The sequence below is a fragment of the Dermochelys coriacea genome, chromosome 4 (genome assembly GCF_009764565.3).
Source record: "Dermochelys coriacea isolate rDerCor1 chromosome 4, rDerCor1.pri.v4, whole genome shotgun sequence".
NCBI lineage: Eukaryota > Metazoa > Chordata > Testudines > Dermochelyidae > Dermochelys > Dermochelys coriacea.
The window spans coordinates 99,292,788-99,316,821 of NC_050071.1; the positions used below are offsets into that span (position 1 = coordinate 99,292,788).

A 24,034-nucleotide genomic window follows, 5' to 3' on the forward strand; every position below is an offset into this window, starting at 1 on the left:
TTTGTCAAAATATGTATGAAACTTTAAGATTTTACTGAACTCTTTGCACGGGTGCAGGAGGTTTGCCTTTAAGGCCTTATCTGTTGATAGTGCTACCCTTTATTTTTTTGTTTGAACCAAAGACTCCATTGCTAGGAGCAAAGTTATGGGTGACATGATATTTTAAACTTCCTTTCTGGAGTAAATCCTTTTGATTTTCAGGCATTTATTAAAACTTTAACTGTCAGATAGGAATATATTACTGACCCATTTTTGGAAACGTGGCCCTATTCCAAGTTTTCTGAGTTCTGCAGAGAAGTTGATTTACTGTTCCTAGTCAAATGATGCCTCCTTATCCAATGATAACACAACTCACAAGTCAGCTAGAACAGCCATTATTGTCCGGCGTGCAGACTCTTGCCCAGATTTTCTGCTGTGCCAAGTATCCACTTTCTGGTTATCTGTTTGGCTAAGCCCCAACAACAGCCCTAGCATAGAATACAGCAACCGGGAAGGAGTAGAGGATGGACTATGCCACATGCTAGCTGGTGATAGCTAGAGAAAAGTGTTCTCTCTCCACACCTCTGATATACCCCAATGCACCTTGTTCACCAGCATTGAGTATGCTGACTCTCTGCCAGCTCTCAAACTCCCCCAGTTCTGAAGCTTTCTCAGCTGGCCAGATTTGGCTGGTTTGGGCTTTGTGCGCCTCAAGGAGGTTGGAATGCAGCAGACAATGTCACCCGTTAGCTGCTGCAGGCTTGTTTGTTATGGATCCCCTTAGTTTTGCCCATGCTACGATGCATCTTAGTCTTGGGACCTGTGTTTCAGCCACGATGCTAATGTCTCAGTTTAATATGGAGATAGGGCACTATGACTTGGTATGTTTCATCTTTGCTAGTTTTTGTTCATGATAGTTAAGGATGGCTAGCACCCTAGTAGGAAGGACTATGTAACAAAGTCATGGGTTGCAGACACTGAACGTTGCCAGCTTCCATGATTTTGTTGTGACTCTTGCAATATTTGGTGTCTTTTCTTAAAGCACCAGCTCCTGAAGGAAGTGGCTGTGTGAAAATATCAGCTTTCATTTAAAAAGGCAAATTCTTCATCAAGTGCTGGTCTCGATCTGTATTGTACTATGGGCACACATGCTTTCCATGTGTCTGAGACCAGAGAATTCTTGCAAGTAGTGTCCATTGGTCTGTTCCTGCACACTCGACCTTGTTCTTTTCATGTTCTGTGTCGAGAGTACAAGGGGTGGTATGGACCCACTGCCTCTCTAGTTCCTTCTTACCACTGCATGGCCTGAGTCAGCATCCTCCCAGTGTCCAGAGCTTCTCCTTTTTGTCTTCAAGTCTGTAAATATTTAAGAGTTTTAAACAAGCTGTTTTAAAGAAACAGAAGAAGAGCTCTACGTAAACTAGAAAGCTTGTCTCCCGTATCAACAGAAGTTGGTCTAATAAAAGACATTACCTTACCCACCTTGTCTCCCTAATATCCTGGAACGAAGATGGCTACAACAAGGCTGCATGCAAAGTTTTAAACAGTTATTTTACTTCAGCATAGTTAGTGTTAGTCGTTTTTATACTATATTTAGTAATAGATGGAACTCCCTAACCTCCCCGGAATGGGACTTAGATTATGCCCGGGACACCAGGCTTTAAAAACTGTCTCTTGTCCCTGCCCTTTCTGTTAGTGACGACCACCAGTACTGCCTCTATTGCCTCTGAGAAGCTCATATCTCTGCTAAGTGCAATATCTGTCACTCCTTTCCCATCTGGACTCATAGGCACAAGAGCTCTGGCTTAAGAAACATCACATGGAAAAAGCAATGAGGCCTCAGTTGGACTCAGGCAAGGGAGATTTCCCTGTACGTTGGCCACAAGCATTTTACCACCAATGCTCTTATGAACCACCCAGTAAGTGACAGAAGGTATGAAGAGCATGTTACCTGGCGTCTCCCATATCAACCCATGCTCCCCTGGACAGGAGGTACTTTTGACAAGATGTTCGGGAGTTTCAAACCAATTTTTATGCCATCCCCACCGGATCCCGAAATCCGCTTTGGTGGCCACCTGGGACTTTTTTTCTTCCCATCTGGAAGGCAGTAACAATAGACAAGTGGGTATTGGATATCATTCATTCCAGCTGTACCATCAAGTTTCTGTCCCTACTTCCTTCAAAGCCCTCTTTCCCATTCCTCTTTAGGACCATTCTCAAGATGAGATCCTCCTGTATACAGAAGCAGTCAACTTATGGAATTGGTGTATCAGGAAGTATATCACCCTATCAGCAGTGCACCTTCCAATAGACCAGAGTTCACAGGCTGACATCCTCTGTGGGCACTTCACCATTAACCATGAGTGGGCATTACATGTTTCAACGATGAACAATATCTTCACTCAGTGGGGAACCTCTGCTTGGGACCTGTTCACCTACCAGAGGAACAGGAAATGCAGTATATACTGCACCTGGGGAGCTCAAGGCCTGTCCTGAGAGGTGTTTATCTGCTACTCCCTTGGAAAGACCATTTGAACTATGCCTTTCCTACCATCTCGCTGCTACTTCGGGTTCTTTGGAAAATTCAACAGGGTGGATCACAAGTCATCCTCGTCACAATCAAATGGCTCAGACAGTTCTGGTTCCCAGATCTCCTACAAATGTCAACTTGCCCACTCATCAGCATTCTGCCCTTTCCGGATCTCTCGATGCATGAGAATGGTACAGTCAGACACCCCAACTCAGGTGCTTTTCATCTCAAAGCTTGGTATTTGGATGGGTGTTGAACCTAGAACGTTCCTTCTCTGAAGCTGTGCAAAGTATTCTTAATAATAGCAGAAAAGACTTCACCAAAAAACTTTCTTTAGTCAAGTGGGAACTTTTCTCTGTATGGGCTCAGCAAGACCATAGGTCTTTCCCTTAACTCCCTACAGGTTCACTTGGTGGAAATCAGTGCATCACCCACCAACAGAGGGGTATTTGTCTTTACTCACCCAGTAATGTCTAGGTTCCTAAAAAGTTTAATCAGAATCTTCCCACCAGTAACAAAGAAAGCCTCTTAACTTTCTGCACTCACTAATTCACCCTTTGAACCCCTCTCAACATGTTCAATGTTCTCATCTGTCAGTGAAGATAACCTTCCTAATTGCCATCACCTCAGCTAGAAGGGTAGGTGAACTTGGGATGCTAATGGCAGACATGCCCCTGCCCATACACAGTAGACCATAACAACAAAGTTTCTCTACAACTGTACCCAAAATTCATCTCCAGAGTAGTTTCAGAATTTCACACTAATCAATCTGTTCACTTACCCATGTAATTTCTGAAGCCCCAAGCGTTGAATGGAAAGAAAAGTTTTCATTTCCTGGAGATGAGAAGAGCTTTGGCATTTTACTCTCAGAGAATGAGACAGATCAGAAAGTCACCTAGATTGTTGCTGTAGTGGAATGAGTTTGAGAACATGCAATTTCCTCCCAGAGAAACTTTTAAGTAGATTTCTGTTTGTATCCTACTTTATCAGTTGGCACATCCGCCTTCCCGACATGGACTAAGGGCTCACTCTACAAAAGCACAGGCAAACTTCGTAGCATCACTTTACAAGGTACCCCTGCTTGATATTTGCAAGGCAGTAACATGGAGTTATGTCCACGCGTTCACAAGACATTCTATCTTAGTCTAAGCTTCCGCCACTGACTCATGCTTTGGGATACAGGTTCTCCAAACAGTCGTATCATTTGCATCCTCAAAGTCTCCTCCTCTTACAGCACTGCTTGTCAGTCACACCCAGTGGCATAGGGACCAGCACTCAAAGAAGAAAGGGAAGTTACTTATCCTTTGTATCTAATTGACCCTACTTTCAAGAATTCTCAGAGTCAGGCACATGGAGCACATGTGTACCCACTGTGGAATTTAGATAAGGATCACACAACTCAAAGAACTCTAGTTTAAAAGACTAAATAACTTCCCTTTTATAGCCCTCACAGTTGTGGAGAAATGCCTGAAAAAGTGAACTAGATGCATCGTAAAGGCTTAGAAGTCAGAGGCAAATAAAAAGAACCCAAAATGTATTACTTTTTAAAAATCTCATGATTTTTAAGCCAGTTTTATGATTTGGGGGGGCATATTCATGATTTTTGAAAGCTGAGGATTGGCAATACTGGAGACAACAGGCACAATTTTAATTACTAAGCAAATCACATGCACAGACTTGTAGCTGGGACTCAAACTCTGGCTTTTCAGTTTTAAAAGCTGCCACTGAAGCTGCAGGAGAGTTCCCTTAGCTGACAGAGAGATATGTCCCTTATCCTTTCTGTGGACCGGCAACTAGAAGGCACAAACACAGACTAGAGTAGGAGAGTCAAGAAAGCAGGCCTGAATGTTAATAGTGATTTAGATAATTATTTCTTAGCATGGGGCTAGCCAAGGTCAAATATTCATCCATAACTGGATTTTTGCTGAAGGGTAAAGAGATAAAAGCTTGAGAAATTATCTGTACTACATACCAGTTCAACATGGGATTAGAAATTAATCTCAGATCACTTTAGGTATTGAAATATATCGGCACTCTTTCTCCCCCATCAAATTCTATGCCCATATCTTTGACTCTGCAAAGCCTGAATAAGTTAACAGTATGGAAATCCTTTGGATATGGTTGTGTCAGTTCCCTGAGTAATGCTTGCGGTATCAAACAAAACAAAACTGATTTGTAGCTGCTGAGCATACATAAAGTAAAATTAAGGAAGAGTTATTATCCATCTTAAATGTGAGATGGAATGATATAAAATTGATTTTTCTAAGCTATTTAAGAGCATAACAGATGACAGGTGTGATGACTTAATTTTCATGTAGGTTGTTTTGGGGGATTTATTTTTAATTTGAGACTGTTTGAGCTAGCCCTCCAAACCTGATCTTAGAAGGACTCAACTTATTTGTTTTGAATAGGCAGAGTAGTTTCTCTCTTCCTGCACGGGTTTAAAATGTGTAAAGTTTTAAAACCGATCTTTACATTCTGCACTGTTTGAATGAAAGTGTGTTTTTGTTTTTTCTTCTTTTACAAATAAGACAGCTGTGGATGCTCTTTGATTTGGAACAAAATTGTGGGAAGTATTTATAAGCGGTCATACTTCACATTATATCATTTAGACCAGAGGTTTTTAACTCAGGGTCATCATGACCCCCGGGGTGTTGTAAACAGGTGGAGGGAGAGAGGGGGAAGACAAGACCGCCCTGATCTCATTTTATTAAATGGGATGGGAGTCACTGCATGAGAAGTGGGTTCTGGGACGGTCCCAGAATGGTAGTTTCTGGTTTAGATACCCTCATGATATACATTCCAACATCAAAATCTGGCTTTCAGAAACCAACCTATTTTCATTATTTGGCATTTTCCCCCACTCCTTTGCTTTCCCTTCTTTTTCCTCTCTTTTTCAGTGACATTGACAATTTTTAGTTTTGGTTTTTCATTGAAAAACTGGGGGGAAATTCAAAATTTCCTGCAAAAACCAACAATCTTTTCCAACCCGCTCTACTTTTCTTAGGGCATAATTCTACTTTGTGTGACTATTGTTTTGCTTATATGTGTATATTTCTTTTTCTCATCCTCTCATTTAGAAAAAGGACAGTTTGAAACTTACTCTGTATATTATTTGGCACAGTACCACAATTTTCCACTGTTCCATTAAATTGTTCTTCTTGTGTAAAAGCAAATGAAAGGGGTTGAGGGAGGGAAAGTTCTCAGCTCACTCAAAACAAAGATAGCATGTTAAAACAGGGAAACTTGGCTTCTCTCATTGGTGTCCATTTAAATCAGTGTCTAACATTGTTCTTATGAGTTCTTCGTTTTTGCCAATTGGAAAACCACCATATCCTGTTGTACTTTGGTTGTTGAAAGTGAAACAGAAGATTATACCAACAGGAGAGCAGTAGAGAGGGAAGCCCTCAGAAATATCAAATTACTTTTGCCTTCACGTGCAGCTTAAGCAAGTTATATTGAATGCCAAATGAAATTGGATAACAAGTGCAGTGTGCGGTCTTACAAAATTAACGAGTCCATTAAATTGCATGTCTGCTTTGAAACTGTCTAAACGTGACATCTCATTTCTCAATGGATTGGCCTCCTCTTTGTATCAAGACTTTCAAGAGTCATATCCGCTTACTGTGATGGCAAAATTATTTTACTGCCCTGCCCTACAGATCCAACACACCTAAGAAATAGGGAGCTGGATCTGTTCTTCTTTGCATCAGTAACAGAATTATTTATTAAGTTCCAACCTGCTACTCCTTTGAAAATCTGTTGAATGTAATGGGATTGCACAGGTGTCATTGAGGCTTAATTTGGCCTGCTAAATCTGATAGTGATGTTTATGAAGGACAGACTCTATCTAGACTCGCAGAGCCAGGCTGATATTGCATGGCTGACAGTTAGATAAAATATCTTTTTACTTTATCTGAGCACATTTGATAGGGAACTCACTGAAAGCCAATAAACCTGGTGCCCTGGAGTGTCATTTTTACAGTCACTTTAGAGCAAAACCCCACTTTATATTAGATGTACAGTACTGTGCATTCAAATTTTGGAGTATCAAATTATTTGAAATATATATTTATACAGATCAAGGATTCGTTTCACTGCTAGTATAAGCAGGTGTGACATCACTGACGTAAATGGAGTTGTGCCTAATTCTGCATACTGTAATTTGGCTTTTTCGCTGGCTTTTAAAAAGAGAAAGCATTGTAAAACATTTAATTTTCTATATTGCATCCTATTTAAACTGTTTTGGTTAATGCACAGCAGCAAACAAAAACGACAAACCTTTGCACACTTTCAACTTTCCAAAAAGATTGCTTCTAGTCCAGCAGATTAGAGTTAATTGTGCTTACAGGACAGAAAGATGATCTACAATAAATACATTGTATTTATGGAGTGGAAAGACTTTTTTACAGCCAAAATGTAGTAAACACAAAAAATGGTTTAAAATCAGTGATAACGGGGAGAAAAAGACACACCCCTGGCTGAACCATGCAGTTCAGGAGACAGCATCCACTCATTCACAGCTGTATCTAATCAGCACAGCCGTGCATAGTGAATGAAGAGAGAATGAGGGCGGCCTGATGAAGAGAGTGGGAGCGGACAGGATTTGGTTCAACTTGATACAAAATGAATGAGCTACCATTCCCAGGAGTATTCAGCACAGGTCATTGAAGTACAAGTACATGGCTGGATCCAAGAGCAGTTTGCATCATCTGTACATTTAAAGGGGAATAGAGCCATGCAGGGCATTGAGTTGGGTGGTTGTATCTGACGTGCTTGGCATTAAAATCCTGTTTGCTGCAATCAAAAAGGTAAGAAACTTAAAAAAAAACAACCCAACCCTACTCCTCCCACCATATAACCACAATGGAAACATAGTAGTAGCCTTTGTCTCTATCTCACCTGTATTTTCAGAGCTGTGGTACATTAGTTTAAAGATCCTGTGTAGCTGCCTGCTAGGCAAATGACAGCTTCTAGTGTGACAATGGCAAGTCAGATTTCTTTTCTCAAGAGCTGACACTTAACAACCTTCAGAAAGGCATTGTAGCAGAGATGTGGGAATATACGGTATGCCGTAAGTATTTGTTGCTTCTCCCCTCCCCCCTTCCTTCCCCTTCAGATGTTGCTCATTTGAGCGGTAAACTGATGAACATAGCTTAGACTTTGAGATGCTTGATAGATTCGTTGGTCAGTGTTCAGTTCAGAATTCCTGTTCCTAAACTGGCTGCAATTGCTGACTTCATGGTGACCTGCCTAAATCTGTGTGTAATTCTGTTGTGCCTGGGCGTAGTTTGTTTTTATTGCCAGTGCTGTTTTAATAGGCAAAAAGATGGAATGACAGTAAATTGCAGAAAGCTCATTTGCAAAGGATGACATAAATCTGTGTGTGCTACTTCATATATACAGTACCTATGTAATTTTTTGATAACCCATAGCTAACCATTATCCTGTTTTTCAATAGATCTTTGACAATGGAGATTATTCATTTCTAATTCATGAGTCTTTGATTTTGAAATTTTATAGAGCTTCATAAAGAGTGAATATTTCATAAAGATGAAAGAACCATAACCCCATCAAATTCTTCGTAGACATTTAATGTACAGTATATGTGAGACAGTTTATGGCTCTTTTGATAGAAGAAGAAACTTAAATGATTTAAACGTTATGTATTAGCTTGGGTGCTCAGGGATGAGTCTGTGCTTTCTCAAGCATATCTGTATTCCTGAAGAATTTGAAACAGGGTGAATTTCATTGATTTGATAATTGCTATAGAGCTGTGAATCCTCATTACAATATTGAGTAGGGGGAGGGAAAGGCAAACATTAATCTTTTTTTTTCCCTCCACCTCCACTTAACTCAGCAGTGTTACTCTTCAGTTGGTTTTGTAACATGAATTGCAGAACCTCTTTGCTTTCCTAATATCTGCTAATTTTTGTTTCCTCAGTATAAAGGGTATTGAGCATTTCTGAGGTTTGATTTAATGCAATAAAACATGTAAAGAGGCTTTTTTCTCAAAACTATGACTTTAATTACATTTTTGTAGCTGTTACTTCATGATTGACATCATTTTAATAACTTTGGTTGGAAGGTACTGCTATTTATCCCAAAACATTTCTTAAGAGAAGAGCTAGTTTCAAATTGTTTATTGGTAAAATGGTAGCTTTATTTCTGTAACTTGGATCTTTTCAATAATAATATTGGTTTGATATATCTGAAAAAAACAAACCTATATGGCAGCTATGAATAAAAATTTATGTTCAACAATAAACAAAAATAACCATACCTATAAATGTTTTAAGTAATTCTCCGTTGTATTATTAATTAGAAGGACCAAACAGCAATTGAAACTGTGTGAATTAATATTTAGATGATTAAGTATGTATTGATAGACTATACAAATTCTTGGAACTGTTACAATGTTGTATAAACGTATTCAGCAAGGTTTTTCCGGAGCTGTTATGCTTTAAGATAATGAAATAAAAACTACATATAGTAGTGGACCAAATTCTGATCTCATTGACACGAGTGTAATTCCAGAGTAACTGCATTGATTTAAGGGATTTACATGGCTTTAATCCAAATTTACTACACCAGTGTCACAGAGTGCAGAATTTGCTCCATTGTATTTTGAGAGGCCTCTTGAGAACCCTTTTTTTTTTTGGCTGAAACTGGTCCATGTCAAATTTAAACGAACCAGTTTAAACCAGGAAATAAAAATCCATGAGATATATTCAGTTTGGTTTCTCCATTATGGGATGTAATTAACAGGTCTTTGACATTTGTTTTTGGTACCTGAAAAAGAAACCAACACTAATAATTTTGATTGTATTCTGTGGCATGGAGGTTTTGTCTGATTAATGCCTATACAAATTTCTAAAATAGCTGCAGTGGAAGTAAATGTGTTTTATGGTTGAATCTGCTAATCTGTCAAAAATCACACTTTAGCTGTCTGAAATGGCGTTCTGCTGAATTGGGGAAAGGTTGTCTGATATTTCATGTTAATTCTTTTTCTGCTGCCAAAACCCATTTATTTCCCCTAACAAGCCAAACTTTTTATGGTCTGTTCATATTTAATTACAGAGTTTCTTAGAAGACAGGAAACAATGCTATTCTTTTACATGATCAATTCTGGTTGTATTAGGTGACCTTAGGCAGATGAAGGTACCTTAGATATCAGATGATATGCTGCATGGGGCTAGAAGTGCACTGACTGCTTTGTTTGAGGCACTGCATTCAATTTCTATAACTTAGGAACTGTGGTTGAGGGGAACTCCGAAAAAATACTGGAGTAATCTTATGTTGCTGTTCTGTAATTATTAACCTAGGAAACTTTTGGTTTACAGAGGCCCAGCAGAGAAGCAGTTATGCCACATCAAGTATCAGTATGATATTTAGCACCCAAAACTACCATTGTGACGCTGCTGCCTTGGTGCAGTCTTTAAGTGTAGAATTAATTCATTGTTCCATTTTGGCCTTTTAAGTGATTTCATGCAGCATGTGTCAAACAATTTGAGATATTTATTTTATTTTAAAAATAGAGCTCGAGTAGGTTACAGGGTTTCTATGTAGGATATGATTAAGAACATAGGGCCAGAACAAGATATCAATTTTTAAGCAGAAATCCCTGTTGATTCCATTGGGAATTTTTGCTTAAAAATTGATGGCACAATCTGGTCTGTAGTCAATGGGGGATTTTTACAGCAAGAGCTACAGACATTGATTTGCTTGATTTTAAAATTTTGTGGCAGGGAGAGCTCTGAGACACAGGGTCAGATGCTCAGCTGCTGTAAATCAGTTTAGTTCCATGGACTTCAGTGGAAAGAATGAGGTTGAAGCCTGTGGAAAATAAGGTTAGAAAACTGCCGGACTTTACACCCACACACAAACAACAAACCAAACCAAACTCTAAATCTCTGTTTTCTTTTCAATGCAAGCAAACTTATTTCTCAGATATGTAATAGATCTATTATGGACATTAGTTGGTCTCTAAAGAAAAGAATTTTGTCCTGTGTTAAATTTTGAAAGAAATTTCCAAATTCCCAGAGATAAAGATTACATTTTCTTTTTTATTTGTCCTGTTGTGTTCGGCTGTTAAAGAGTGAATCCATTTTGTATATGCATTTTGCTGTGTCAAACACTATTACAGTTCATAAACGTGTATTACAAAACCATAAAGATGCATTCTCTGTACTCCATAGGCTGGCTTTGGAGAATTAGTGTATGAAGATGCACATCTATGCATTTAAGCAAATAATATTTATGAGCTTATAAATCCTCCAGTATTTGGAAGTGCAGAGTATTTCAGTTTATTGGTATCTTTCTGGTAATGAGGTGCCCAGAATTGGAGGCAGTATTCCATGTCTGCTCGTAGAAGTTATATAGAGAAGGGACTGTAATCAGCTAGCTTTGGTCATTCACTTCTTCAGTGTTTGTGGCCCAAATATATATCAGCCCTTTTCACTGCTATATCACATCGCAAATGGAAACTCATGCCTAATATCCTCTCTCTTTCAGAATTTACTGCTTTCCAATTTTCTCCCTCACATTATGTGTCTGTGTTACAGCTTATTCCTGCTTGAACCCTATAGAGCCCAGTCCCATCTCAAAGTCCTGCAGTTGTTCACAGTCCGACTGCTACTACCCTTTGGGCTGAGATGCTCCTCACCCCTGAGTTTAAAGACTGAAGAAGCAGGGCAAGGTCCTGCTGTTGCTCTGAAGGAGGGCTGACAGGCTATATGTTCCAAGTATCGGGGGGAAGCAATCTTGAAGACAGAAATTGAGGAGGGGAAGGGGAAGCAGTGAGCCACAATCTAGATGGGGTACGCATCACTGGGCCCACTACTCAAAAGATGACAGAAGTTAATAAGCAGGATCGTCCTTACCCATACGCAAAGTACGCAGCTGCGTAGGGTACCAGGAAATTTGAGGCACCAAATTTCCTGGTGCCCTGCACAGCTGCGTGCTGCTCCAGCCCCTGCTCTGGCTCTTGCCCAGGGCCCCGCCCCTCCCGTGCCCCTGCTCCGCCTCAGCTCCGCCCCCACTCCCTTGAGCTCTGCAGCCGGGCTGGGCCTGCACTCACCGACAGCGGGAGTGCAGCAACCTGGCCTCAGCTGCACCACCGCTGAGTCCTGGGGGTGGTTCCCCGCTGTCCCCTGAGCCAGCTCCCTCCCCCTCAGCGGAGAGCTGGGGCCCGCCCTCCCCGTTCCTCCCCCCCGTGGAGGTCTGGGGCCAGCCCACTGGCTTGCACCCATCAAGGCCTGGGGGCTGCGTAGGGCCCCAGAATTGCTAGGGATGGCCCTGTTAATAAGGGTGGAAAGGTTGAGGAGGAAGAAGAGGGTATAATGAGCTGTAAGCGTTGTCTGAACTCATTCATTGCTGGAAATTATCGAGTGTTAGGGCTTTCTTATTTACTACAGTGTGGTAGAAGATAGTAATTTTTCTTTTTTGAATGTCATTGTGTGAGAACATCAAAGAGATTATAAGGAGCCTTTGTAAAGCGTCATGGCTTGGTTAAAGGCTGGGGCAAGGAGACTGAAGTTTGATTCCTAAATCTTTATTGGATCAAAGATGTTACTGTACACAATAGTGTCCGGTTTTTGCAGTGTAGTTAATACTATGCAGCATCGCAGTCTCACATTTTACCATGGATTGTCTTTGTCTACTATATGTAAAGAGCAGATGGTAGAGAGGGTAGTAAAAATGTAAGAATAAATATAGAATCAGAGACATTTAAAGGGTTGGTTAAACATAGTTAGGGACATGATCTGCCATTGATCTATAGGTGTTCTGCACAAAAGACAATGAGAAGGTATGGTCTTATTTTCAGTGTGTTTAACGTACTGATAATCTAATGAGCTAACATATTCTTTATTCAATCTTCTTCGTTTTTACCCAAGAAGTCTGCATAATTAAACTTCATTATACAGAAAAAACACTTTTCTCCCTCAGATGCTGTGCAGGAAGCTATCGGCTTGTCCTGATATTTCTGTAAAAGTAGTTAGCAAAGAACTGTTTGTGTTCCATAAATGTGTATTATTTTTAAAGCAAATGTGTATCTAAATGGACACGCAAGCTGTAATAAAAGATGTTATCAGTTGTCAACAACTGACAATAATTAACAATTATTGTTAAGCGGGAGAACAAAAAACACTGAGCCTAGGGTTTGGTTATCTTTTTAAGCATGTGGTTGCCATATTCACCTTTTCTAGCTGTGCTTAGTCATCTAATTATACATCCAAATGTAGCTAACACATTACATGTGGTGTCATGATTTATTTTAAGAAACGAATATGTTTCTCCTACCTTAAAAAACAAATTATTGAGAAACAGCCAGTTTTGAATTTTTGGGAGGGAAGGAGAGAGGAAGTCATTTTGAAAATCTCTATATATGACAAGTAAGTAGTTTTTTAAGTAGTTTTGTAGTTTGCCCTTATCACTTTTCAGTTTATTAGCGGCACAGTTATTTGAGATACAGTGTAGATTTGATAAATATCCTTAATATCTGAAGGAGCCAAAAGAGGATTTAGAGCAAAACATAAATTATTTAATATTTTAACCACTTTCTTGCTAGTTTATTGGTATTGATAGCACTCTCTATAGACTGATCCTGCCATCCCTAGCAAGCAAAATTCCCATTGACTTTGTCTATAAGGTGTGTAGGATCAGGCACTTAAAACTCAGCCAGTAAGTAATATGGAAGACAGTGTTTCTGTCATGTCTTTTTACATTGTTCTTCCCCTCTCTCACTAATGATTTTCCTCACAATCCTGCCTCCTCCCCCATTCATTTCTCCATCTTGCCCCCAAGTCCTCTCATTGATGCCTTTGCCTTCCTAGAGCTGTCGCAAGCCATATTAGAATTTGTCTTTTGCGACTACAATTAGTTCCTTTTACCCTCAGGTTGCTGACCTCCATAGCTAAATAGTGCTTAGGCTTGATCTGTAAGTTGGATATTTTATAGCTGTGATCAGAAGTAGTTTTACATCAATCCCTTTTATAAGAATTGAGTTACAAAATCAAGGGGAAATAACCTCAATGCCATTCAATCATCTCTCTGCTTCTGCTCATGTTCCATGGAGGACCTCTCTTGGGAGAAGGTTCTACGTCAACAGTATCATGATTCTTCCCCTGCCCCACCTCTCTCACCTTTACTCCCTCCTTGGGCCCCAATATGAGTTCCTCTCCTGGAGCTCCACAGGGTCAGGATTCCATAGGTTTTACGACTGGACTTCCAAGGTGTGGAGCCTCAGTGACATTATCCTCTGGGCGCTTTGCAGAATTTGATCTGAAATCCAATTGAGACTTAAAGCTGCTTGAAAACAGCTCTTGGCAGTTACTGCCAATGACAGCCCAGCTTCTTCAGAGGAAAGCAGCAACTCAAAGAGTCTTTCTCTGAACAGGATGGTCCTTTCCCTAGAGATCCGCAGGGTTGGAAGTCTGCAGCTTCTTTCTCCTCAGTGGGTCCCTTAATCTCTTCCCTCAAGGGAATGATATGTCAGAAATTCTGCATAGGGATCCTTGCAGAGTTTTTTGATTTCTTCTCGCCCTCCTATATTTGTGGGAGGGCATGATTTGCTCCTTTTTAAAAAGGAATCCCCTCTGTATGGAATACAATATACTCCTGTTTATCCAAAACCCTATTATCCAAGCTTCAATGTTATCCCAGTCCCTTCCTTTTCCCCCATTTATCTCATGCTGGAGGACAAGGAAGGGATTCAGATAATGCAGAGTTTCGTATATTAGAGCGGAGATCCCCAGTTTGGACTGCGAGGAGGAGGAGGCGGCTACCCTGCTGTGCTGAATGGCTCTAGCGGCAGTGCAGGGAGTCCTCTGCAGCCCCTCTGTCAGTGGAGTGAGTGAGCGCTGCTGTGTCAGTGCAGCTGTAGAGGGCCAGTGACACCCGATCCCTGCAGGTCCAAGGTGCCAGGAAGGCTCTGGTCCAGGAGTGATGAGCAGAGCAGAGACCCCTGGCCAGGACTGCAAGGAGGAGGACCTGAGCTCCCTGCCGTGGGGGAAGCCCATCCTGCTGCTGAATGATTCCTATCTTCTCAGTTAGCTGAACTCCTGATTACTTGAATAAAATCTGTATCCCCCATGCTATTCAGATAATTGGGAATATACTGTACATAGAATACTACATTCAAGATTCTTCACAGCCACTCTTATAGCATCATAGCTCAAGTTGAGCTGGTCAATTCATTCTAAACATCTGCTTTCAGACACTTACAACCTTCTGTGGAATCTGCCATTTGAACTGGAACTTACCATGTTTGCTTTTAGTTTTGGGGCGAATTACTCTGAAAAGTTTAAAGAGAATTCATTCGGCCATAACTGAGCTATCCAAATGTGAAAGAAACACATAGACAGATACAGTCTTTTTTGTGTGAATTAATTCGTAGGTTACAAGATGTGCTCAGTCTCTGCACAGACACATAGGATTCATTTGAAAACTACAATAAGGAATTCTAGTGATTAAAATGAGACTTGGTCCCCCTTGACTTGTTTGTATTTTAGCATTTTAGAGAGTTCCAGGGTGGGAATCCCACTCATTTATTTTTGGCTGAAAGAAATTAAACAATCTGTTATTTTTGCCACCCTTTACTGATTTTCCTTGTATCTTTTTTCTTTCCCTTCCACGCTTTCTGCTGCAGTGGTATTGTCTTGTTAAAATATTATGTGAAATTTCATGTTGTATAATGGTAGAAGAATTAACAGATTCAGTTTCAAGGACTTGCGTACCAGCAGATCAAAAATTTTGCATCCAGTTACCTTAAGTATGTTTAAATTTTGCTCTATCCCAGAGGCATCGTTTTTCTTTTTTTTTTCCCTATGTGTTATTTAAAATGGAAAATAATCTAAATTTTGGGTCTGAGACGCAACTTGAGTGCACTTTTCAAATGAAATTAAAATTTGGGATAATTCATAGAAAATTCAGAATCGTAATCATTTTTACCTTTCACATTTTTAATTAAAAACATATTGATTATTTTTCAGATGAAATGTACATTATTTTTGTTCTCTGATAGATTAAACCCTGAGAGACTAGATTTTTTTTTTCTTTCAAATTTTGAAATTCTGGGTCACTGAACTATTACCATGGTCATTGTCTATAGTTGGAAAGTCTTTTTGATATTAGAAACATTAGGAGCTAATTTAAATCTCTGGGTTGTTAAAAGGGTTTTGATAAGCACAATGAGGTCCCTGTTGTGTGTGTAAAGCCAGTGGGCCGCAATCAATAAATTATAGCACTGTGTAGACGGGGAAGAGGAATGGGTGGAATCATTGATGATTGGAGAGAGGGGTCACTCCTGGATCCCACTGAGATGCTCCTAGAATCTCCTCCCCATAACAATGGGGCTGATTCAAACCCTTCCATTTTAAAATTGCAGGCTACGGCTCAGGGAACTTATTTTCCATTCATAATCAAATACAGATTTTCTTCTCAACTTCATTGCCCTCACTGGCCACAATGTAGCACATCAAGGACCAACAAACTCCCAGGCCACAGGTGGGACGCTGCTGTCTATTGATATTGAAGGATATAACACTGCATCTGGTGATCCTGGAAATGAAACATTTTTCAATGACATCATCATCAAAATACAACCACAAGGATAATTTAAATCCCTGTATCGAGCTTTGTAACAGCTCTTCAACATCTGCTTCATTCAAGAGCAATCTGTTTATCTTCAATATGGAAAATAGGGCAGAGATCAATTTCTGATTATGCTCTAAAAGCAACAGAGATGAAGACTGGAATTTAATAAGAAGTTGCAACCTTCTTTTTATGCTGACAGTTTTGCCCTCTGCGTAACACATAAAGAACAATTTAAAGAATGAAGCCTGGATATATTCCTCCAGGCAGATTTAAACTTCTAGATCCACAAGTAAATGCTGTGAGTGAAGAAACAGAAGAAAAATGACCTAATAATGGCTACAAATTTGTATGGGGGGGGAATACATTTGTGCTTAATGCTATTAATTCTACATGAGAAAAGGAAACTGCAAACTATTCTGTTCCAGTTGCTGATTATCCCATCCAACAAGTATGACAAGAAGGTCTTTGCCACTTTCTCAGATAGTAAAAATGAAATGAAGAGAAGGTGCAAACTCCTCAGGTGCATTCATCCTAAATTGCTGTGGTATGGATGTTAAGCACACTACTCAAACTTCATTGAGAAAGTAGTAAGATGGAACATAGTCCTAAAACAGGTTGCAGATGTTTACGTGTCCTTCCACAGCTACCTTTAACATCACAGTTGGTTATTTGAAAAAGGATGATTTATTTCCCTCTGCTTCACACTGACACTTGGGGAAACTGTCAGGAACATTGTTTCTACATTTTGCATTTAACTACCTCAGTGCCACATATAGAGGTACTATAATTTCTCGACTCCTACTTGATATTATTTTGTTTATACATTTCATTAGTATTTTAGGATTTCATTAGTGCTTTTGGCCACAGCATTGCACGAGGAGCTCATATTCATTTGATTACCACCATGAGCCCCAAGTCTTTGTCAGAGTCACTGCTTCCAGAGATAGCATCCCTCATTCTATAAGAATGGCCTACATTTGGCCATATATCTAATGAGTACAACAGGGTATTACCACAGATAATGCTGACGAAAAAGAGAGACACCAATTTAGAGGGAAAGTGACAACAAATGGCATCTATATAGTAAACATCTATCTTAATATGCATACATGCAAATATCTGATTTGTGCACGTGCATTGAGTTAGGCATCCGCAAACCTAACCTAAAACCTGGCCTAAAATGCATATGCAGGCCCCTTTGAAAATCCTAAATTCATTGTCATTTCTCTTCTTTCTTACCCAGCTCTTGCTGTGTGAAACATGTTTTCCTCTTTGCCTCTGTAAGTGCTCCTTGTTTTCCAATAGGATAGAACCTGAAATCATGCTGAGCCCTACATGCATTCTGTCCCTGAAGTTGTACATTGTACATGAACCTTACTCAAACGGGAGATCAGCCTCCCTTCCTTGAATGAGTTCTATCCTTTTGGGGGTGAGAATGAGAGAGGATCTATTCTTTGGGCAGGAGAGTGGGATCAGGAGTGTCTTAGCAATGGGAACAGGATGAGCAAATGTAATCAACAGTTGATTGTCCCGTAAGCCCCACATCTTTGGCAACCTTGTAGTCAAAGACAACAGATGAGACCTCTCATCCTCGTGTCATCATTCATTATACCCATAGAGGCAATGTACATGTCTAATCTAGGTTCTAAATGCAGTCAACTCACCAGTAACTGTCTTGGGCAGCAGTTCTCAAACTATGGGTCAGGACCCCAAAGTGGATCGTGACCCCATTTTAATGGGGTCGCCAGAGCTGGCTTAGACTTGCTGGTGCCAAGGACTGAAGCCCAAGCACTGCCACCCAGAGCCAAAGCTGAAGCTCAAGGGCTTCAGTCCTTACAGGCCCCCTGCCTGGAGGGCTTCAGCTTTGCCCCCCCCCCATTCCCTTGAGCAGTGGGGCTCAGGCTTCAGTTCCCCGTCCTAGGGCTGTGTAGTAATTTTTGTTGGCAGAAGCAGGTCGTGGTACAATGAAGTTTGAGAACCCCTGGTCTTGGGCAATGTCTGGTGTTTTTCTCACACAGCCATCATTTGGCTCAGAGGAATGGAACTCTCCTGTATAGAAGTGTGTACTTATCTGCAAATTCCCACTCCATATCTTTTCTCTTCTGGTTATGGAAAGAGCCTAGGAAGCAAACAATCCTGGCATAGTAGAGGAAGACCGTGGCCACACTTCCTCAGGGCATCCCCAGTGATCCAAGTGTCAGGGTAGCGAACAAAATCTGAGTAGAACATTTGTGAAGACACGCCTCCCTGGACATTTGCCCCATGCATGTGAGCTTCATAAGTACTGGTGGAAGATTGTCTGGGCTGCAGGACCCTGTAATAGTAGGGAAATAACTTGAGGGAAGTGACTGAAGAGAAGATTGGGCTGTCAATTTTGCAAGTTTTTAACATTTGGCAGGCAAATGTAAATGCTAGGCTCCCCCATAGTCTTAACCTCAACCTGCTAACGCTTGTTAAAACTACAGACTTCTTTGTTTTCACTAGGATTTTACCCCATGTTCGTTACTACATTAGCTAACATGAGTTAAGAGTGCATCCTTTTCCTATTGAAGACCCGCTATTGGAGGTAGTTTCAGTAGCCAGCAGTCACCAGCTCCAGCATCAGTGCAGGAAGAGGAAGAGGCACTGGAATACAACAGCAATTACTGCTGTTCTGAGCAGCATGGGATTCAATAGCAGTGCTACAAAGTGCCAGCAGCTCTAGGGTGGCTTTGGCCCTCGGCAGTGGCAGCTATCTAGGTGGATCCTGGAAAATCTAGCGAAGGGCAAGAGGAAACAACCAATGAAGGAGTGAACTAGCTACATTTGTCTGCTTCTGCCTGGCCTCTTTCCTTTCCCTTCTCCCAGCCCCCCCGCCCCGACCTGTTGAGAGCTCTTGGACTGCAGTTGGGAAATAAAAAACAGCTTGGGTTAAATTACGTTAGTTTAGTATTTGTTAAAACAGCTTTGAAGCTAAAATCTATGCTGATTTACACCAATTGGCTTCTGTGGGGTTTCACAGGGGCAAGTTGGGGCAGAATTCAGTCATGGATGTCTCAGAGGGTGTAATTTTCAACTGAGCCCAGGTGACTTTGATTTTCAATGCTACTTGTGCTCCTAATCATGAGAGCTCTTGAAAATCCCACAGATGGAGAAGACTTAATTTGGCTTCAGTTTAAAAAGACATTTTTAACCCAGATGGTGAAAATGAAAGCAGACTTACAAACTCTTTCAGTTTGGGCAATCAAGGATTTAACAGTAACACCGTGTAAGGCATGTTTTTAAAACACATGATTGGTTTGTTGTTGTCTGTTTAAATAGCAGCTCCTTTTGGAAACACAAAGGTTTGCATAAGTGTGCGTACTGCATACTGCTTCCCATATTTGTATGTGATACTTTAAGCTTGATTACCTCTTGATGTTGATATGCCTGTGCTGCCTCTCTGAATTCAGCTGATGCCTCTTGGCTTCATTGTATGTTTCCAAAAATACAAACTTCAGCACCACAGGATTCAACCAGAGTAACTACTGAAAAGAAATAGTTGCAGTACGCCTAGGTAAGCTAAGCAGGAAAGGAATATTGAATGTTAAATGTACAGTACTACTGTCAACAGTTCTGTCTCATTGTATGCTGGACTTTTGTCTGTGTGAATGCTTTCTAACTTGCTCTTTCTGTTCTATTTCTTCATGCTTTCCTGGATTCAGAGAGAGGTAAATGATTTTCATTTCTCCATCATTCTCCATGTTTATCTGCCTAGCACTCACCAAACAGTGCCAGTATCAGTCATCATTGTCTTACAAAAGCTAACCAGTAGTGAAGAAAACTAATCCTGTACCTGATCACATTTTTAATCCAGTAATGACAGTATTGCCAACCCCATGCATTCAAAAATTGTGACTCAGCCCCCCTGCCGTCATGTGACTAGCTACAAATCATGAGATTTGGTGGGGGGGGAGAGAGAATCATGATTCTTTTTACGTGCCTTCTGGTGTTTGAGAATTTAGGGTTCATATTTTCAAGCTCTTCTCTGTGGGCATGAGGACTAGAAACTTTTCTTATTAAATAAAAGCTCAGATTCTCACATAATTACATGACTCCAGGAGCGAGGATTTTAAGAAAAACAAAAATATCATGAGAGTTGGCAACACTGAAATTATTCTCTTCATACAGTGTTTGGGATGGCAGGTTGTCCTTCAAGTTATATAAACTGTCATGTATGCATTTTTTTTATCTGCATGTTGTGCAAAGTTATTATTTAGGATTCTCTGTAACAGTTTCTGTTATATTGGAACACATACAGTACTATTCTACTATATTGTTATCATTTGCTTTGCAGCTCAAGAGCTATAGTCAGGCAGCAATTTCTTACTGGTAGAGTTGTACTCAACAAGTCAGAATTAGGTTTCGGCCTCAGTCCAGTTTTGTTTGTTCTTCTAGATAGTAAAGCCCTGGCACTGGAACAGGGTGGAAGGGAGATCGTTTAGAGATGTGGACATTTCCTTGGATTTGCTTCAAGGAATATAATGAGACTACTTTACAAGCTTGACTGGTTTTTAATCAATTCTTTAGAAAGCACTGGCCTAGGGAAATGTTTGAACTTTCTTGGTGATTATGGCTTTGCAAGCTAATGTACATTTCATGCATGTAAGAAGTGATGATCATTCTAGGCTAACATTAACAAAAGTGTGCTATGATCTGCTTCTCTGGTTGTGAACATACTGTGATTAGTTTTTGTCTTAATAATAAAGAACAAAGGGAAACGATCACTCCCAATGGCTTAATAAGGCAAATCTCAATGAAGACACTGTTTTAGTATTTGCTGCCATCTTCAATTAAATGTGCACTTGAGCTTTGGGCATCTCAATTTGATTTCTTTATCAGTTATTTAAATATTCCTTACAAAGACTTGCATCTTGTACTTGTATCTACGAAGGTAGTATTCAAATATCGGGATAGCCGTGTTAGTCTGTATCCATAAAAACAACAAGGAGTCCGGTAGCACCTTAAAGACTAACAGATTTATTTAGGCATAAGCTTTCGTGAGTAAAAAACCCACTTCTTCAGATGCATGGAGTGAAAATTACAGACGCAGACATTATTATACTGACACATGAAGTATAATAATGCCTGCATCTGTAATTTTCACTCCATGCATCTGAAGAAGTGGGTTTCTTACCTACCAAAGCTTATGCCCAAATAAATCTGTTAGTCTTTAAGGTGCTACTGGACTCCTTGTTGTTTTTGAAAGTAGGATTGTTGTCTAAAATATCTAAATATTAATTTACTATAGTAAATGTTTATCCAAGTTACATGATTGTCATCAAAGAGGCTGTTCAAAGATTTAAAGACTAACCTGGAGAATAAAGCCCCTGTGATGCTGCACAGTGTGAGTAGCAGCAGTACAGTCTTTCCCATGCTGTCTCATCCATGCACCTAAGCCTTGGAGAGAGTACCTCTAGAGCTGACTAAGTAGTTGAATCCCCGTATATCTTCCATGAAATTTCTGAAGTAAGATGGGACTTCTTCTCTAACAGAACTGCAATGTGAAGGTTCATGCTAATAAAATGTTAAGAGTCAGAACCTCAGCTGGTGTAAATTGGTATAACTCCACTGAGTTGAATGGGGCTCTGCCAGTTTCCATTAGATGAGGATCTGACCCTAAACCTCTATCTCTAGCCACAAAAAAACCCAATGAAAATACAGATTTGAAATAGAAGACCTGTGCTGACACTCTCTTCCTGACTCATCATACAGTTCCTGCCCCTTAACTAGAGCCAGTCGGGAATTCTTGACTAAATGGTTTTCATCAGAAAATGCCAGTTTGTCTAGACCGAAACTTTTGCGGGAAAGGGTGGATTTTTGGCAAAACTTCTTATCGGGAAGGTTTCTCAGATCCAGGATGGTGTTTCTGGTGAGAGACAGAGAGAGAAACGCACCACAGAATATGGGGAAAGGGTAAGTGATTCATTATGCTTAATAGCCATCCCTCTGCCTAATCAGGATGTAGTGCTAAGTCTGAAGAGAATCCTGTCTAGTCCTCTGTTGGAAGGGTGGTGTCTATGACATGGAGACATAGAGTTACATGGAAAATAGGTGGGGTCACTTAGCACATACACGAAATTGGGAATTAAAACCCTAGAAGCATAGAAATATTTTCAATTTGGAGCATGGCTTGGAGCCTAAGGTCCTAAAGAGCTGAATGTCACAGAGGTGTCAGGTATGGGGGGCAGAAGGAGGGGTTAAAAATTAAATAATTTGAAAGGGTAGGAATGATCTCTGAGATGTCAGCAAATAATAGAAAAGCTGGGGCTTTCTTTCACTGTAAGAACCTCGCATATAAGGGTGCCAGGTTACAGTTGTTAGGATTCACATTCCCACTCAAGGTGGCCAAACAAACAGTGCCCAAGGAGACTACTCAAGAGTTAGTAAGTGACCTAAAAAAGCAATTGGAGAGAAATTCAGAGGCTTCCAATACAGGATAATTAGCAACACAAGCTATATGCAAGAATGTATTAAAAGGCAAGTGGATTGACTTCAGTGCTAGATCACGCAAGGAAAATTCAATAACTGCATAAAAGTAACTGATGTTCTTCTAAAAAGAAACACATTTTTAAGTTCTCATCTGAAAGAGAACTGAAATAAGAATTCTGGAGCTGCTAGTGGGAGAGGGGACCTATCTATTTCTATTGGGGGAAATCGTCTGTCAGAAATCCTGCATCCTCTCACCTAGGGTGCCAACTTTCTACTCGCACAAAACCGAATACCCTTGCCCCGCCCCTCCTCCGATGCCCCACCCCTTCTCAGAGGCCTTGCCCCTGCTCACTCCCACCCTCGCTCATTTTCACTGGCCAGCTGGGGGTGTGGGCTCTGGGGTGGGCCCAGAAATGAGGGGTTCAGTGTATGAGAGGGGGCTCTGGGCTGGAGTTAGGGTACAGGGGGGTTAAGGCTCTGACTGGGAGTGCGGGCTTTGGGGTGGGGCCAGGGATGAGGGATTGGGATGCAGAAGGGGGCTCCGTGCTGGGACTGAGGGGTTTGGAGGGTGGGAGGAGGATCAGGGCTGGGGCAGGAAGTTGGGGCGCGGCTCAGGGGTGCAGGCTCCAGGCAGCGCTTACCTCAAGCGGCTCCCGGAAGCAGAGGCATGTTCCTCCGCCGGCTCCTATGCGGAGGCACAGCCAGATGACTCTGCGCACTTCCCCATTCACAGGCACCATCCCCGCAGCTCCCATTGTTTTGTGGCCAATGGGAGCTGCCAGGGCAGCGCTTGGGACGGGGCCAGCGTGTGGAGCCCCCTGCCTACCCCATACGTCGGAGGTGACGGGGAGGGCATGCCGCTGCTTCTGGGAGCCATGTGGCATGTAGGCTAGCAGGGAGCCTGCCAACCCCACTGCTTGCCACTGCCAACTGGACAGTCAATGGACACTGACCGGAGCCGCCAGGATCCCATTCCAATCAGGTGTTCCGGTTGAAAACCGAACACCTGGTCACTCTACTCTCACCTTGCATGATCATGTTAAGGTGCATAAGCATTCTGTACTGGATTACAATTAGAAAACTGTAGGAAGGTGCAGGTGCACAACTGAATGTGGTTGTTGGCCAGATGGATCTAAGATATACAAATCAAAATTCATTTGAAAACAGAAAAAATAAAGACACTACTGTACTAAAAAGGATTATACATACTCTAATGTACAAAGTGAAAAAAAAATTGTATTTTGGCACAGAAAAATATTGAATCGCTGACTGATTTATTTTTTGACAATCTTGCAAATTTTAGAATCCAGCTCAGATGGAAAGGATTATAGGACGTGATTTGGAGTTGGGTGGTTTGCTGGTGGTGTGTTTTGGGTTTTTTTGCTTGGTTTGGTTTGTTTTTTTCCAGGAGAGGGAGGTTGTCTTACCCTATAGCAGCCTCAGCTAATGGATAACATGAAGATGAAAAATCCCTTAGCA

The 24,034-nt window shown here is 41.0% G+C and overlaps 1 protein-coding gene across 1 annotated transcript in view; it reads left to right on the plus strand.

The window, feature by feature from the left end:
• The window catches only part of APBB2 (amyloid beta precursor protein binding family B member 2), a 343,888-nt gene that overhangs the window by 293,064 nt on the left and 26,790 nt on the right, over positions 1-24,034 (plus strand). Inside the window, 1 exon segment of the mRNA XM_038400116.2 lies at positions 19,789-19,794. Within this exon segment, the coding sequence (XP_038256044.1) occupies positions 19,789-19,794 (6 nt within the window).